We start from the raw sequence: 13,398 nt of genomic DNA, 5'->3' as shown, positions 1-13,398 counted from the left end.
GTCAAAAATATTAAAAGTTATGGTTACAGGGAGAATTTGGCAAAAATATTTCAGAATCAAAATAGTGATAGATCCTGATTTGAATGGTTTGCCCAGGGTCATCACTAAGTTTCCCTTGTCAAGGTCTGAAGCTTTTGGCTTGTATGAAGTTTAAGAATTTGATGTGATTTTTGTGTGTAGTACTCACCTATTTATAATAATTATCCAGTCAAACTTTTCCTTCAAGGTCACACCTATTAAAAATTTTAAATATTAAACTTCCAAACCAAAATACAAAACCAAAGACAAAGTGCTTACAGATCAGAATAATATATTTCAGAGTACAAAAAGGAATTTATAGTGCTGTTTATGGATCATTAAAATTACAGACTTATGAAGACTTGATACATTAAAAAAATTCATTCCTCCACTCCAGTATTAGTAATCTCGGTAATCTAGAACTGGTAATCTCGGGTTTTATCTGTAAAGTTGCAAGAACCATAACAGAATGTGACTGTTTGTAAACTTCCAAACCATCAATGTATGTCAGCAAATCACCTCTTAGATTTAATTAACCCATAACTACCAGCATATCTTTAACACTGCACATTTGCTTTGAATTTTTCCAAAATTTGGTGGTTACATCCTGGACGGTTCAAAGAAAGACAAAGATACCTGGTAACATAGCACCCTGTTTCTGCACTCTGTGAAAACAGTAATAATAATAATAATAATATTGGCCTGGAATGCAGTTATTTCATGATGTACAGTAGCAACGTGCATATGTGAGAGAAGATAAAATCCCTTACACTTCACTTCAGGTGGCTGTACAATTTACAGTTCTACTTCGTGTTTTGAATATTTCTTTTATACCATTTGGAAGACCATTTTATATGAAGGAATACTACAGATTGCTCCTGAATGAACTAGCCAACCAGGTCTCCAACCCACAACCTCCCAGATGCGAGGTTTCATTGTTTCTAATGCCACTACCTTTATTCACCATAATTCACAATAGCAATTGTCTGGTGGACGGGTGGAATGATTGGGCTGAAAACTTCAAATGTTGGTAAGTAAATGATATTCATCATTTTTAAATTTTCGAGTGACACAAACAGTTACTGTAATGTAAATTATAACTGAATAATGAGCAGCTTGGTCTATAAAATGAAAGTAAGACACTGTGTTAATAGTCAATTGCTGAGGGGGCTGCAACAGCATCACTGCAACAATGCTGCACAGAACAAAAACCCTTTTGTGCTCTGCATTTCACACACAATAGACACTGCTGGTCTGCATAGATACTCTCTATTGTTTGATATTTTGATTCAGCCTTGCTGCAGCATCACTGCAGCAAGGCTGCACAGGACAAAGACCCTTTTTGTACTCTGCATTGCACACACAATAGACACTGCTGGTCTGCAGAGACACCCTCTGTAGTTTGATATTTTGATTCAGCCTTGCTGCAGCATCACTGCAGCAAGGCTGCACAGAACAAAAACCCTTTTGTGCTCTGCATTTCACACATAATAGACACTGCTGGTCTGCGGAGATAATCTGTATTGTTTGATATTGATTCAGCCTTGCTGCAGCATCACTGCAACAAGGCTGCACAGAACAAAAACCCTTTTGTACTCTGCATTTCACACATAATAGACACTGCTGGTCTACAGATATACTCTCTATTGTTTGATTCAGCCTTGCTGCAGGGAAGTTTGCAGGAGCTGCAGCCTCTATTTTGACACCTTACGGGCCAAAGCAAGATACAGCTTTGAGGTAGCACACCACAACTAGGGCCCGATATCTGTCTTATTAGTCTCCCTTAGTTAATGACCAAATCGAGACACTATTATAGAGGCACCTGTTCGTGTCTACAATCCCCACAGACTGTCTATATTGATGAGGCCATTTCAGACAGGTTTCTCTTCTGCTTCCTCTTTAGCTTTGGTTTTACTCCAGGCAATGATCTTCCTCTTCACATAAGCTTTCTTCATATCTATAATCTCCTGGTACTCCAAGAGCCTACCCAACCATTTAATCCAGTAGTGGTTGCATGCTTCCTCGTCGAGGGTGTGGATTGTACCCTTCATTCCATCTTTGTATACGACCACTATCACAATTTGTTTGACCTGTCAAAAGATACAATAAGTTAGAGGCAAAGATATTTTGATAAGCCTTATTCCGAACCGAGCGTGGCCCTCATATTGCGATCACCAGCTACATACTAACAAAGCTGAAAACAATGTAAGGCAACTTCTCCCAGTGATTTAAATTATTATTTTTTTTTTATGCAGGATTCCTCCATTTTGTACCCACAAATTGACAAAGTCGGTTGGCAATCTCCTGCTTTCCTGATTTATGAGCTAATTTCCCTTCAAAATTATGAGTTTCAATTTTTTCTTCTACACTGCATCCAGAAATGTATAAATAGCTTCCACCTTTGCATTAGGAATGTGGAGAAAATTCACTTCGTTTTGGGGGAAATAATTGTATAACATCCTCACGCCACATTGCATTGTGCAGCCTTTACATTAGTGCGAGTGTTACTTGAAGTTGTAACTACAGTAGACTACATTTTTCCACATGTGACACGTAAAAATGCCAAAAATGTTACTTTTTATATCAAAATCCTTGTTTTTTATTTCCTCAACCTCCAGATTTTTGGGAGATGGAAAATTACAACTCTCCTTTATTACTTTTCTGAAGGAAATGTTGGCATTTCTGCTGCTCCTTTTGATACTTGCATTACAGCCATACAAATCTCTATTAAAAGTGAATAAGAATTCAAACATTATGAACAGTTTTAAATATCAATTCCAAGTTAATAAGTATTTCTAGAAATGGTATATCTTAGAAGCAGGAGTGAATTGTGGAGTAATCAAAACCTAATATCCCGATTAATTTAAAAAAAACATTGGTATAGTGTCTATTTGGGGCATGCTTGTCACATACCCATATATGTATGTTGTTGTGGCCACATTGATTGTCATTAGAAAATCCATTAATGTGTGACATGCCTAAAGATATTTTATTTTTTTTCATGAAAGACTTGCCAATTGCTGTGTCCCTTTAATAAGACAGACCCTAACGGAAAATATTGATTTTCTGCACAAAAGTTTCAAAACATGAATATTTGCATAATTTATTAGCATAATTTAAATGGACAATGTTTTTTTTCATATTAAATATTTAGCTCTGAATCTATAATACCTGAAAATTATGTTCAGGGTCAAAGTTTAAGGCCCCTAGATAAGCTGCTGCTTGCAATGCATAGTCTTCAATATACTCCAGTTTTAATTTGGGTTTTCTAGAGGTTTTCAACTCTATCAGAGCGAGCTTTCCACTGAAAAAAAAGAAAAAGGAATATTGATAAAGGCAATTATATTTAACATACTATTCTCCCAGGGAAGTTAGGATAAAAGGTGTCCCACAGTTCCCTTCCACAGCCCTTCCCCCAAGAAACTTACATTGACATGGAAGACCTTGGAATGAAGATTAAATATGCAAGAAACATTAACAAGAAACTATTAAAATTGTTGAAAGGCCTTGTTGATAAATCCCACTGCGAAGTCTCAATGCCATTTTACAAATATTGATGATAACATGTCAAAGATGCCCAAACTTTTCTTTGCTTTTTCTTGTTTCATATATCTTTTGTTTGTTTGTTTCGTTATAGTTTATTTCTTGCCTTTATGAAGGGGGTCTTCTCTACAGGCTTTGCTTCTCCGGTCCTCCTCCATCTGGAATTTTTCCATCTACCCTTACATTACCTATATTGTGGGGACTCTTTTTGAAATGACCTCACCTATAAACCTCAATATTTACAGCAATTCCTAAACACTGGCATCGCTCCCCAAACACCTACTCCACCCTCCACACCTACTCCCCCCTCCCCACACCTACTTCACCCTCCACACCTAATCCCCCACCCCTCCCCACATCTACTCCCCTTCCCAACCCTTTCCCATCCCCTCAAACCAGAAATGTAAAAGCAAAGCTTAATCTGAGAATACTTGTCAGGACCACAAACTATAATTTTGGCTAATGATACATGATATCCCCATGCATGTGCAGCATTCTACAGTGGATGGTAGAGAAAATTTCATGTACAAAAATGGTAACTTGAGATTGCCCAGAGGAAACTGAAGAAGATGGTAATCTCCTTGAAATCAAATACTTGGACTCTTTATCTGAATTTTTCTCTTTCACGCATCCAAATTTGCTGTGTTTCGGAACGCTACGGCACACCCATCCACACTCGTAACGAAATGAGTAACGATGCTAAATACCAAAAAAGAACCTACTCCACTTCTGCGATGCAGTCGACGTAGCCAGAGTATGACAGAGCTGGATGCTTCACTTTGATTTCAAACCCAGCTGGGTTTTGTATCCTTGGAAGTACTTCACTGGTGCTCTCCCAGAAACCCTCTGTGGCGGGCAACAGATCAAGCTCAACGGAGAAAGTCCCCTTTAAATACTGTTCAAAGTTCCTGTGAATGCTATGACCATGGGCAAACATTTCTGTCAAGTAGAGAGAGATATTCAATTTTGTGGTTGTTTCTGCTATGAAGAGGATGTTGTTGTCTGCTATTGGTTGATAATATGTGAACATTGTAGTAATTACAAACAAGGAAGTTTGGGCAATACTAGGGTCTTTCAGCAAGACCATCATTAATAAAGTGCTGTTATAATATATATATATATATATATATATATATATATATATATATATATATATATATATATATGTATATATATGTATATATATATATATATAAACATAAATATACTTACATACGTACACACATGAGTTGGAAAATCCTGATCAGTGAAAAACTTCCAGCCTTCACTGGGATTCGAACCCGGGCCTCCCGCTTTATATGCGAACACCTTAACCACTTGGCTATGGATGCTGATTATACAGACTCTATATAGACAATATCCTATACAAAACCAGTTTTAGACCACTTGCAGCATTCAATCAAGTAATAACTAGCCATTCATATGTAGTTGCAGATTTCTTCTTTATTGCACGGCTTCAGTTTCTTGCAAAGAACATATTGACCTACTGTAGATTGTCTAATTTTACCTTAGTAATTAGTAATAAGGAAAGGATTGGGAAGCTCCAGATAAAAGGACCCTGGGAACATTAGCTCTACCTGGAAACCTCACATCTCATTGCAAATTATGATTCAGTTGTCTAAGGTGGATATAGTCAAATTACCATGTTTTTTGTCAGCAGGACAGAACAGGGAATCCCACAGACTTAGGGGAAAAGATTGAAATTATTTTATCCATTGATTATACACAATATTTCTAGAGAAAAGTTCAGAAAATGACCACTCCTCTACCACTTATCAGTAAACGTCCAAAGAAATGTCCAAACAACATATTCTCAACCCCTTGAACAACTAAATTTTAAACCAGAATCAAACTTCTAGAATTATTGGGACTCATATTACTGATCCAGACCTGACTGATAAGAAAATGAGACAGCATATGGTTAAAATTTCCCAGTGATCTTTTTTGGGGCCCTCCAAATATTTTGGATAGATTGACATCATAAAGCTAAAACCACATTTTGAATTCATACAACATATTTACAGCAGGTGGAGAGATTTGTATCAATGTAAATGTGTACTGCTATTATTAAGATTTAATTTTGATGTTAAGCCCCCAACATGCTTTTCAGGCCTAGACTGTTGTTACTTTAAGGGCTAGGGTTAATGGCCTTTGTTTGGCCTTAGGCTTTCATATCTTCTTTTCTTATTTTAGAAAACAGAGAGGCGATGTTCTCTTGTTACATATATTTTATCGGCACCAAGCTAATCTTTAAATGTAGTGATGTTGCACTAATGAAAGGACCAACGATATGATAAAGGCACAGAGGTGGACTTACCTTGCTTCATCTGCTTGAAACCATCTTCTCCTAACTCTTTTATCATTCTGTTTTCCCATTTCATGAGAGCCAGGGCTTGTCTCATGGGTCTGGTCACATGTAGAATGGTGGTAACTGATGGAACTTTAATATCTGAAAGTATTTAATTCAGAATCTATTCTAAGTAAACACAGCATGATTTAGAATCAAGCTAAAACACAGTGCAGAGCAGTTACTGGAAATTTGAAAATAATATATATAAAAATTGTGTTTAGTAAGAAATTATCAAATGACAGATCTATATTGTATCTATATAAGTGAACTGGATAAAATTTACAGACACCCAAGTACAGTAGATTCAAGAAAATGCCTTGGGCAGGCTGTATGATATATGCTCTTCTGAGAAAGGATTAGCAATCAGACATATAATCTATGCAAGTGGGTTTGCTGGCTGTATGTACAACTTATCAAAAGGCTAAATTCATGTATATGCTATGACAATGATTTCATTACGAAAAGGTCCAACCCATGCAGACACAGACTGAAGATTTGAAACATCAATAACTATTGAAGAATACAGTAAGTCGTGCTTGGTATGTATGTATCGGTCACTGTGGACAGTGTAAAATACAGATCAAGTTCCATCTTTCACTGATTGGATTCTTCCATTCACTTAAAACTGTAACTATGGTATGTCGTTCTCAATAAAATATGAGAAATGACCCAAAACACCAGATTACTGTAGTTTTGTTACAAAAGACTCTCATAAGTAATTAATTCCTTATATAGTTAGTGTCGTCCTCAAAATAAATATCATAATTTAGAGAATGACAAAACAACTTTGTTGCTGTAAAAAAATAATAATCATAAATAAATGGAAGAATCTGACCAGTGAAAGATGGGAAATGCATGGTCCCTTTACTACTATTAATTAACAATATTAATGGTAACATGAAAAGTTTTGCATATAATTCAAGGCAAGTTCCTCACCTTCTGAGCTGCTTTCTGGAAGTTTGTCAGATGCAAAATCTGAATTTGTCAACGGGAACATCATAACTTTACCACTCTTACTAACAGCAAACTGATTCTCGCCATCCACATTCTCCAACGTTTCGTCTTGACGAGAAATGTATTCTAAAAGTTGATCTTTATAGCCAGTTCCTGTAGTAATAGTTGGTATTGCTGCACCAGCTGTTTTACCCTTCCTCCTCCTTTTACTAGTTACTCGGTATCGTTCCAACATCTTTTTGTCTCTGATGACTTTCATCATAGCAGACTCTGGTTTCTTCTTCTTCTTCTTTTCTGCTTTCTCGTCGATCGCATGTTCATCATCTTCAGAAGAAGGGATTGTAGAATTGAGTTGAGAATTTAAAGTTGTGACAGGTTCTTCAACGTGGAATGGATGCGATCCTGGTAAAATTATGTCTTCTTTGGAAAGATTGGGTTTGTGTGTCATACCTCCTGCGATTCTTTCATGTTCTGTATCTTTTGCGATGATAGTTGATGCTTCATCTGGCCGTTCCTTATCGCTTGTGTCATTTACATGAGTAAGAGTTTCATCGTCTGATGTATTCTTGCCATAGTTTGAAAACAGTCTTGTCACTGTGTGACATTCTTTTTGATTGCTGAATATCGAAGAAAGATGAAGGGATTCACAGAGGACAGGAGTTGAGGGGACGGGTGACCTTATAAAACTAAAGACCATCTGCTTAATCCTCCAAACACTCTTGAGATGACGACTATGAGATAACATGGCTACTTAGTTAGTAGGCAATGTCTGAACAGTAAATTGCTTCATATCAAGAAGTTGTTAAACTCAAGCCAAGTTTCTTCCTCTAAATAGCTTTGTGTCAGCAAACATGACACTTCCATATTCAGCATGGTGTAGCATTAGCTTTAGAATGTTCCAGCCCACTTCTCAAACTGCATTTTAACTACTGTAGTTAGATCTAAGTAGAAAGAAAGATATTAATGACAGAATTTTAAAGTAAGTCTTTGCAACTAAGAAAAAAGTGAGAACACTTTGACGGAACTATTTTATAAGCCTTAGGACACTCCTTTTTATAGACCTGTAAAAAGATGATCTTAACCCTATTAAGCACCTACACAAATAGGAACCATATGCTTAGACTTTCTCTGTCTGAGGTAAATTTCCTTATACTGTTGGAGACTGTGGTTAAATGTATAGCACATGTTGCCCAAATTAATTGTTGTACTAATCTCTATGCTAAAACAGGGGAGAGGAGAGAAAGTTGTAGGGTTATGACTTCTGTGAACCTTTGGAATGGTATCAATTGTACTTGTAACAAGCGTTAACATTATGTAATGTTATGTAACTTGCACTTGCACAGTGTGTGGAGAAGACAGTTGGTAAAACACAGGGAATCAACTGTGCACTTTCAGTCCATTTGTTTTATTTTGGCTATTCGTCAAAGAATGTTTAAGACTGAACTTGTGATGACAGGTTCCAAGTGTTGCATATTACAGTGATCGTTACCACATACTGTACAGTAATGTATGTAGAATTTAAAAAAAAAATATTTGGTGTTTCAGTCACTATCCAGTGTAGTTGGCAGGCATGGCAGATAAGAAAACAGCCAAAGCTTTGAAAATCTGACAGCATTCATGCACATGGCCTTATAGAAATAAAATATATTTATTAGGCCTATATTATTATTTGGGAGAATTTGAGATTGAGTTTAGAACATAAGTCATGACATGCTAGGTTAATTTTATGCAACAATTTGTCACAAGGAACTAACAGTTAGCAATTTCTTGGTTTACATGTACCACTGATATTTTTTTTAATTATCCTAGATATGTGACCATCATAAACGTTATTGCATAACATTGTCTGTGTGGAATACCAAAACTGGAAACACTAGTTAGAAACTGTGCTACTGTTCATTTTGTCTTTATCGCGTAGGCTTAGTATCGTGGAACAGGTACATGTGAATTAAACACATGTGAAAATGCGAAACGTTATTACTTGTTAGTTACTGGATTAAATAGTTCAATTGATTGGTTCATAAATAACATATTTGATAGACTAACGAGGAATTTGGTGAAATCTCTGGTCTGATTGAGTGAGCTCTTCGATCAGACGAACGTCTGTAATACTCTTCGACCTCACGGCTATGTTCGTTGTGCAGCTTGCATTTTAGATGTATTTGTAGTCCGGTGGCGCGCGAAAGATTTGAAAGTACAGTATATTGGCAGTACTCGAAATGTTCAATATGTCCATTAGATACGTATGGCACGTGATCCCAAGTTATGCAATATTAATATTTTTGATTGATACTGTTGAATGTGACACCCTTAGGATAAAGGAACGGAAAAAATTATGCCTGTCATAAACTTAGGCATGCACAAGCTAACATAACTTGGACAAAACTTGACAACCGAGAATAGTTCCAATCAACATTATGGAGGAATATTAACCATTTACAATAATCGGTGTCTTTACCGTCTGATTGCCCTCCCCCTTCCCCTACTCTCCTCCAGTTGTGCAGAATAATCCTTTCTCTTCATTAACAATATTAGATTGGATGGGATTTCCAGTAAATAAAATTGTATTCCTTTCTATTTGCAGTTAGTTTTGTTCATATTCAATAGTAAAAGACATACCTATAATGAATAAAAAATGTCATCGTTATCTTCACAGGTTAAGTATCATTCAACTGTTTAAGAAAAAGTGGAAGTTTTGATAACTGAATTCCATTCATTGGTATGCTAACTTTGGCTTCAAAATGAAAGTGATACAATATTACACATCTATATCAAGGATCATGCTGAATACCATCAAAAAGGCTGTGTGCACACTCAAGAGCAGGGGGATAGGCTTAAACAGACAAGCATAAAAAGACAAACAGTAAGAGGTTTATAATTATTACAAAAATGGATTTATTTTCTAATAGAATATGCAAAACCAAAAAAGCATAAATAACCAGAATTTATTGCAGCACAATATATACATTGCCAATTCTCATTTATGCTGTTCAAAGGACATGTAATACACAAAGTAACTCATGGATGAATCAGGCAAAATCTGCTTAAAACTGATCTTAATTCTTTCCATCAAGACCATCTCCAATTTTTGTTTTGCTTCCTCTAGCAGAGGTAAACGAAGGTCTGGATCTTCATCCGAAAACTGGCAGTAGAAACCATTCTTGCTTAGCAACCGCATCATCTCTGTCAAATACTTGTCAACTTTTAACTTCAATGCATTAGACTTGAGCAAAGAATCTAGAGTACCTTTCTCAAATATGATATCAAACGCTGCATTTGGAAACGGGAGATTGAATCCATCTGCAACGATATAGTCGACATTTGATAATGTTTCACTGTGACAGTGTTCATCTTGTGTCTTCTTCAATGAGACTAATGCCTCTTGAGAGAAATCGACACACCAAACGTTAATTTCACTCTTGTGTCGACCTGCGATTTCATGTGCAAATGATGATGTGCCACACCCGATGTCCAAAACTGTCAGGTACCTGGATGGAGTCTTTTTAACAGCTGATGATATGATCTCATCAACATCGTAACGGATCAAATCATATTCGAAAAACCAATCAAAGGAGCTCTCCTGTCTGGCTTTCTGTTGATAAAATTCATCCCAATAGCTTCTTTTGCCCATTTGCTTAACAAGTTCCTCAGTGGTTAGCTTGGTATCTGCACACACAAAAAGAGGATAAAATATAAGGAATTACAGGCTAAAAAAGAGGAAAACATCAATATAAGTGGCACAATTTGGGTATTCTTAGTTCAAACACTTGAAAATTTTAAATACTTTAACATCTCCAATGTAATATGATATCTTGAAGAGAAGTCAGGTCGGTTTATGGTCCAAGTAGAGCAAATCAATTGTAAAGTCAATTTGAAAAGGCACATTGTAAAGTCTCATACCAATTAAGTTTGAAAGAACAGTGTTTCAGTTAAGGGAAAGAGGAACAGCAGGATATATTGCAAGTCACAAATAATGCATGGCACATAGAATATGATAGTGCAGTTGGTGTGAGGAAACAGGTAAGTAAGGAACAATAGAACTAAATATATAAAAAATTCTCAGATAGTTGAAACAAATTCTTAAGAAAGTATATCTTGTTCAGTGAATAATTTATCTGGTATATGATAGCAAAATGGTAAAATTGTTATGTATACACATACAACAATGTATAGCAGTTTTTGTACACAAAACCATAGTGTTTCATATTAGAAAACATTACAGCCCTACAAAACTGGCATTTAATCTTCGCTTTTAGCAGAGTATGCACACCTCATGATTTGTGCATTTTTCATGCATATTGCAACTTAACACAATTTTACCAGTAAATATAATGCATTCAATGTCTATAAAAATGTGAAATTCAAACCAATTGATATGTAATTAATATATTTTCATTACCATAGCATCTGAATTGCTGTAACTTTGATCTATGCCAACAGTAGGAAAACCTTTTATGGATGTTTGGAATGCCTTTCCAAGCTACGAAATGGATGATTCTGATTGCCATACTGTAGATGCGAGTTCATTCTGATCTGTCCTGTACATGTTGCAACATCTTCCTGGCAGCCCTTGTACGACTGTTGCATGACTTACTTCTAATTCTCTTATGATTGCTATTTGCAGAAAAAAAGAGAACTGTCAGAAATACTTTTTTACTTCAAAAACAGTTTGATGTAGTCCTACAACCTACTATGGAGTGGTTTGTATTATGGCAAACTTTGGAAATTTTCATAATTATGATAGGCAACACAAAGTTAACCCATTTTCCTAAAATTATTATTTTTTTAATTATAGCATATATGAGTTAAGACACCATCACAAAAAGGTAAGTATGATAACTTACTTCTATAAATGACATGATTATGAAAGTATGATCCAAATTCCAAATGGACAAAGTGACACTTGATGCATAGGGAACCTGTTCCACGAAAAAGCATAATTTGGTTTAAACATAAACCAACTTACTCTGGAATGACAGTGAAGCGTACAGCTGACAAAGTTTCCGGCTTTTAAAGAGACATTACGAAAAGAATTGATGTTAGTCGTCAAATATTACATAAACTGTCTATGAAATTAATTTCAATTTGAGTCTTCGCACGATGTGTACGTTACTCATAATAGTTCGTACACTCCAACAGATGAAACGTGACCAAAGTAGAGCAGAATAGGTTATTTAAGCGTAGCGCCACCGAAAACCGTTTTGTTTGTGATTGATGTGTCTGACCTATCAATCGCAATAAGTTGAATCATCTCGCAGCACCACCCCACCCCCTCCCCCCCCCGTCTTTGTTTTCCCTTAACTTTCCTCGTCATTTTTTAAACGTTATTTCAGGGTGATGTACGTTCCTGAAACTCGGCAAGTGAATAGGGATTTATTTCTTAGCAATTGTTCTACATAGCAACAATTCCGAGAGGTAAGAATCTATGACCGATTCAGTCGGCGAGAGTTGGCTCATTCATCATGTGGGCCAGGCTGAAACTTTTTCACAAGCCTTCTAACGAGGGGAACAGTTTATGAGAAGTTAACCAGGGTGCCAAGTGAATACTCTGCCAAATGTGACTGACGAATTTCGAGTTTTGCACATTACCTTCCTGAAGGAAACATTTGCTCTATTCTTTAGGGTGTGTCGCTTGCCCAGTCTTTAATAAACACACCCAACATATCAGAGAAAACGAGCCCGTGCAGGGGAGAGGGGAATATTGGATGCATTAGAAAACCACTGTACGTCCGGGCAGGACTTTAAGAGACCGTTGCAAAATTAACACTACCCTCCGATAAACTGATTCTTACCGTTTGGGTTTCATATATAAGAAGATTTTATTGCAATAAGTCCCTCTGTGTTCCGGCGCAGTTACACCAGTCTTCGTCAGGATATTATGGTAGCATACGACCATTAAAAAGCCCCATTGACTTACACACTAAATCACAAAAGTAATGTGGTCTCTAAGTCTAGATAGAAGTTTTCACTAGCTAAACGCTACCCATCACCGGATAGCTGACAAGTTGGCCTTTCATGGCACCATCGATTTTCCGTATCATGACCATGTAGATGTTTTGCTATCCGAGCCGGAAGTTTTCGTCACTTGTAAACAAACCTCTTCACTCAGTGGTAAACAAATTTCCTACGCTGCTCATGGGAGGCCTAAAGGGGTCTAAAATTGCCTCAATTGACCCAATTTTCTCACCACATGTACTTCCATTCATGCTCTTCAACATGCAAGCCACAAAAAACTAGACTATGATTGATAACAGGTCACAAAAGATGTTCTCCTGCTGCTGGCACTTTTCCTGAAACAGGAGAACAATCGAGCGGATTGATATAGACTCTAATAGGAGTATGCCACCTTATATTCTTGAAACCGTGTATCTGCGATAGTACCTAACGCAAATAGTCGCTTGGATTTAAGAACACCACTGGATCTATTTTTTATGGTGATAGAAACATTGCTCGTCGTGGAGACATGTTATATCATTATATATATATTTTTTTGTAAGTTAACTCATATCATCCTATTATGCCTATATTGTGCT

At 36.5% G+C, this 13,398-nt stretch overlaps 2 protein-coding genes across 5 annotated transcripts; both read right to left on the bottom strand.

Annotated features, from left to right (window-relative positions):
- Positions 1–293: 293 nt before the first annotated feature.
- LOC139970848 (uncharacterized) lies at positions 294–9,070 on the bottom strand. Its single transcript, XM_071976891.1, has 6 exons — positions 8,912–9,070; positions 6,848–7,806; positions 5,879–6,010; positions 4,284–4,500; positions 3,190–3,322; positions 294–2,108 (listed from the first exon to the last, which is right to left on the bottom strand). Exons 2-6 carry the CDS (start codon positions 7,608–7,610, stop codon positions 1,890–1,892), a joined length of 1,464 nt encoding a protein of 487 aa, XP_071832992.1. The 5' UTR covers positions 7,611–7,806; positions 8,912–9,070; the 3' UTR covers positions 294–1,889.
- Positions 9,071–9,726: 656 nt separating this feature from the next.
- LOC139970780 (citrate synthase-lysine N-methyltransferase CSKMT, mitochondrial-like) lies at positions 9,727–12,041 on the bottom strand. 4 transcript variants are annotated; one of them, XM_071976767.1, is made up of 3 exons: positions 11,710–12,039; positions 11,265–11,479; positions 9,732–10,531 (listed from the first exon to the last, which is right to left on the bottom strand). In XM_071976767.1, exons 2-3 carry the CDS (start codon positions 11,371–11,373, stop codon positions 9,843–9,845), a joined length of 798 nt encoding a protein of 265 aa, XP_071832868.1. In that variant the 5' UTR covers positions 11,374–11,479; positions 11,710–12,039; the 3' UTR covers positions 9,732–9,842. The 4 variants fall into 4 exon arrangements, with proteins under 4 accessions (XP_071832869.1, XP_071832870.1, XP_071832868.1 ...); XM_071976766.1 differs by having other exon boundaries at positions 11,832–12,039; XM_071976768.1 differs by lacking the exon at positions 11,265–11,479 and having other exon boundaries at positions 9,727–10,531; positions 11,710–11,843.
- Positions 12,042–13,398: the final 1,357 nt, after the last annotated feature.

Source organism: Apostichopus japonicus, chromosome 8 (genome assembly GCF_037975245.1).
Source record: "Apostichopus japonicus isolate 1M-3 chromosome 8, ASM3797524v1, whole genome shotgun sequence".
In the NCBI taxonomy this organism is placed as follows: domain Eukaryota; kingdom Metazoa; phylum Echinodermata; class Holothuroidea; order Aspidochirotida; family Stichopodidae; genus Apostichopus; species Apostichopus japonicus.
The sequence above is the reverse complement of the archived record's forward strand: the minus strand, read 5'-3'. Positions and strand labels throughout refer to the sequence as shown.